This window comes from Cyclospora cayetanensis, unplaced genomic scaffold, assembly GCF_002999335.1.
Source record: "Cyclospora cayetanensis isolate NF1_C8 unplaced genomic scaffold, CcayRef3 CcayRef3_contig_227, whole genome shotgun sequence".
NCBI classification, from domain to species: Eukaryota; Apicomplexa; class Conoidasida; order Eucoccidiorida; family Eimeriidae; genus Cyclospora; species Cyclospora cayetanensis.
In genome coordinates this window covers 49,551-54,161 of record NW_020312178.1, presented here as the reverse complement: position 1 = coordinate 54,161, position 4,611 = coordinate 49,551, and the positions used below count along the sequence as shown (strand labels likewise).

Below are 4,611 nucleotides of genomic sequence, written 5' to 3'. Positions count from 1 at the left end.
ATATGCACAAACTCACATATGCAGATACCCATATATACATAAACTCACATATGCAGATATCCATATATACATGAACTCACATATGCAGATACCCATATATGCACAAACTCACATATGCAGATACCCATATATACATAAACTCGCATATGCAGATACCCATATATACATAAACTCACATATGCAGATACCCATATATGCACAAACTCACATATGCAGATATCCATATATGCACAAACTCACATATGCAGATACCCATATATACATAAACTCACATATGCAGATATCCATATATACATGAACTCACATATGCAGATACCCATATATGCACAAACTCACATATGCAGATACCCACATACACACACGTAAACATACATGCACAAGAAGCCGCATGCGTGCATATCGGCACGTGCAAGCCTCCCGACCCCCACAAGGACCGTAACACCGGCAAACACGCGAGGGGAAGCCTTGCAGCAGAGGCGACATTGCGCAGCGTACATGCGGCATTGCCCCTCGGTTGCTTTCCAGCTGCAGCGCAAGTGCTTCTGCATGCGCAGCTGCAGCAGCTCGAGGAGCTGCAACTGCCCATGCTGGAGGCGACTGTGGTCTCCAGGCACCGCCTCCACCACTCAGTCGTCGCAGCCAGTCTCGTTTGAGGCCTCTTATGACTGATGCTCGCTGAGCGGCACTCCCAGGCTGCTGCTGCAGCTGCTGCAGCAGGAGCTGCTGCTGCAGCAGGAGCTGCTGCTGCACCACCGGCGGCAAGGCGTCCTCCTCATCGCTGCTTTCCTCCTGCTGCGCTTCCGCCAGCTCCTTATACCCCGCAAGAGCAGCGCAACTCCCAACGGGAGGCACAGGGGCCGCAATGCATGCCAACTCGTCTGGCACGAGGTCCCTATACACCTGAAGATTGTGCGCAGCAGCAAAATGCGCAGCAGCCGCGGCGCTCGAAGCAGGGCTTTAAAAAGACAGGAACATACAGAGAGAGAGAAATAAATATATTTATTTATAAAGAAAGAGAGAAATAAAAGAGACATTTATTTACGAAGAAACAGAGAAATAAAAGATAAGGAAAGCGAGATAAAGAGCATAAAGGACGAAACAGAGAGAGAGAGGAGTGACGTTTGTACAGAATTGCAGCAGCAGCATCCAACGCCAGTGAAGAAACAAACACACAAACACATACACAAACAAACACATACACAAACCAACACACACAGACCTCTCCCCACCCCTCCTGCTCATGCAGACTGCCGCCCTTGCCGAAGACAGTACAGTGGGAGCTGCAGCATCAGCGAAAGAAAAACAGAAAACAGCAGCAGCCTTGAAGCGGTGGCAGGGGAAACAGCAGAACGACGAACCTGCCGGCACAGAGCAATACACAGCGCTTCGACTGCTGCTGCCCAAGGAGCAGCGAGAAGCCTCCTTTCTTCTTGGAGCTGCTGCAACATTCTGAATCTCCCAGCTGCTGTCGCGCCGCTGCTTAAGCGCAGCAGTGCCTGCCTTCGCCATCGCCGCTCGTAGTAGAAGTCTCGAGCCATCCACGCAGCCTCCTGGAGCAGCAAGGATCGATGGGATCGCTGCAACAAGGGTCCTGCCTGCTGCGGCACATCCATCGCCAGAGGCGTCCTATTGCTGCTGCTGGCGCTGCTGCTGCTGCTGCTGGCACCGATGTTGGCACTGCTCGCTTGTTGTGGAAGATGAAGAGCAGCAACTGCGTGTTGCTGCCGCTGTGGCTGAGAGAGAGCCGCCACTGCAACGCCCCCACCAGCAGCGGCGTAAAGCACATCCTGCTGCTGGTGCTGCAGCGCATGCGGCTGCTGAGGATCTGCGCAGACAACAGGATACTGGTGGGGGTGGTGAGGTTGCTGTTGCTGATGGGGTGCTGGTGGAGGGAGAGCAGCAGCAGCAGCAGCAGCAGCCGCAGCCACCTGCTGCTGCTGCTGCGGATGTTGCTGCTGAAGCTGCTGCTGCTGCGGGTGTTGCTGCTGAAGCTGCTGCTGCTGCTGCTGCTGCTGCTGCAGCCCCCAGCCAAGAGGGCCCCCGGGAGTCCCGTTCCGTTGCTGCTGCTGCTGCTGCTGCTGCTGCTGCTGCTGTTGCTGCTGTTGCTGTTGCCACTGCATCATTGCTTGCTGCTGCTTCTGCAGCTGCTGTTGCTGCTCGGGGAATGTCACAGAAAGGCTGGCTGCTCCTGGAGCCGCCGCTGTCGGAGCGCCAGCCGCTGGTGCTGCTGGGGGGCCCCCCGCATGCCATGGAGCAGCAGCAGCAGCAGCAGCAGCAGCAGCAGCCCCCGTCGCTGCGAGCTGACTCAGCTGCTGCTGAGGCAGCTGCTGGTGGTTCGGTGCCATGAGGTGGTGATGGTGGTGCTGCTGCTGCTGGGGTTGTTGTTGCTGCTGCTGCTGCGGCTGCTGCTGCGAGGGCAGGAAGGTGGCGAAGGCGCTAGCAGCAGAATAGGGGCTTCCCGGTGCAGGGGGCCCCGCGTAGTACGTGTTGGGTGCAGATGCGGCGCATGCGTAGGGGCCTCTAGGGGCCCCCGCGTCTCCTGGAGGCGCTGCGACTGCGGGATATCGGAGGGCGGGGGGGGCCCCCGCTGCCGCAGAGACTGCTGCATCGGAAGCAGCAGCGGCAGCGGCAGCGGCGGCTCCGGGGGAGGCCGAAGGCAGGGAGCCGTAGCCTTGCATGCGACGGCTTGCGAGCAAGTGGGGAGGCTGCAGTGGCTGCGTGGCGAGGGGCACTCCCGCAGATCCTGGAGCAGAGGCACCGTAGGAAGCGGGAGCGAAGGCGGAGGGAGGAGGGGGGCCTCCTGCTGCTCCTCCCGCTCCTCCTGCTGCTGCAGAGACTGCTGCTGCTGCTGCATGGGGGTCGCTGCTGCTCCGCTGCTGCTGGGGAGGCGGTGCAGCGGCAGCAGCAGCCGTCGCGTAGCTCATGTGCTGCTGGGGAGTGCAAAGAGGAGGCGAGGCCCCTACGGGGGCAGGGGGCCCCCAAGGGGCCCCTTCCTGCATGATGCTGGGGCCCCCCAGGGAACGCACGGGCTGGAGTAGGTGTTGCTGCTGCTGCTGCATATGCTGCTGCGGCTGCTGCTGCTGCATTTGGTTGGGGAAGGGCGGAGGAAGGGGGTGGAGAGGAATGAGCTGGTGCTTTTTATCCCGCTGCTGCTGCTGCTGCTGCTGCAAGCGGCAGGACTGCAGATGGGGGGCCCCCTGCTGCTGCGTGTTTCTCGAGGACGGGGGGGGCCCTGTGAAGACTACAGCGGATGCAGCGGCAGCGACGACCTGCTCTCCATGCTGCTGCTGCTGTGGCTGCTGCTGCTGCAGCTTCTCCTGTCGCATCACGAGCGGTGGCAGCCGCTGCGACAAGGGGGGACGCCTCCGCTGCTGCAACTGCTGCAGCGCGTGCTGCTGCAATTGCAGCAGTTGCAGCAGGCGCTGTCTGGAGAGCGAAACAGCGTGTGCATGGGTTGCCGACGGAGGTGCTTCGGGAGGTTTCGAGGCACTGCGAAAGGGCCGAGCGAGCTCGCCGCGGAACGAATCCTCTGCCCGCCTCGCGCCCAAGCTAGCTGCTTACCGTCCTCGCGGAGGGGCAGCAGCAACACACATGCGCAAGCCCTCTCCCCCTTCGCGCGCACAGGCAGCCACCGTCGACCTCTGCAAGAAAGCCGCTCGCTTCAAGACGGGGCCTAAGGCCCCTAGAAGGGCCCCTGTGCGTTGCGATGATGGCTGCGAAGCGGCTGAGGCGCTGGAGCGCCAGGAAGCCGACGCGGCTGCAGAGCGAATGCTGCAAGAGCAGGAGGGCAGACGAGGGAGGGTTCGTGTCTTAAACAAAGCGCAGCTCGTGGATTTCAGGAGCCTGAGGAGCACACGCAGGAGCGCGCTGCTGCTGCTGCTGCCTATGCCCCCGGTGCTGCAGACGACGTTGCAACCACTAAGCAGTCGCCACTCAATGCCGCTGCTGCTGCAAGGTGAGAGCCAAAAAAGATAGAGGGTTTGCTGCTAAGAGGGGCCCCAGGGAGTCGGTGGCCCCCCACAGAGAACCAGCAGCTGCAACTGCTGCTGCTGTCCATACACCCGTGGGGCCCTTCGCCGGCTTTTCCCGCTGTTTCCTCGCGTTTCTCCCCCCTCTTCGTCTTGAAGCGCTTATTTTGCCTATTAAAAAGGGGAATCTCGAAACAACGGCTTCCGGGGCGCCTGAGACTCTCGAGATCGCACGGGCCGGTGCCCTTCCCCTCTGGCGTCAGCAGGTGCCACGAGGGTTCAGAGAAAAAGCGGCGCTCTCTCTCGCCCGTTTTGCTGCCGCTATTGCTGTAATTTATTTCTTTTATTTTTTGTCAGACCCTCCACTAAAGCGTCTCAGATTCGGTGCGGCGTAGACACCGTCCGAGCACAGCACGGGCCTATAGCACTCCGTGGCTTGATTTACGTGCAGACACCGCTGCTTCTGCATGACGCTAGTCTCCTGACGGCAATCGCTACCACTGCATCATTGCTGCCGCAAGGGCCGCCTAAGGACGGCGATGGGAGGGGAAGGCTGCGGAAAAGCAGCACATCCCCTGGCTACAGTTAGTCCTAGGCTTAGCCCCCGTAAGCACCATGTTCCCTGCAGCCGGATTTGCTTGGC

The 4,611-nt window shown here is 59.9% G+C and overlaps 1 protein-coding gene across 1 annotated transcript; it reads right to left on the bottom strand.

Moving 5' to 3' along the window:
• Window positions 1-817: 817 nt before the first annotated feature.
• Window positions 818-3,326, bottom strand: LOC113147448 (chromatin modification-related protein EAF1-like; the record flags this gene model as incomplete). The annotated part of the gene is made up of 5 exons (XM_026338079.1): window positions 3,208-3,326; window positions 2,430-3,036; window positions 2,039-2,153; window positions 1,321-1,711; window positions 818-955 (listed from the first exon to the last, which is right to left on the bottom strand). Coding segments are annotated over exons 1-5 (1,370 nt in total), but the record flags the coding sequence as incomplete, so codon positions are not given.
• Between the last annotated feature and the right edge of the window lie 1,285 nt (window positions 3,327-4,611).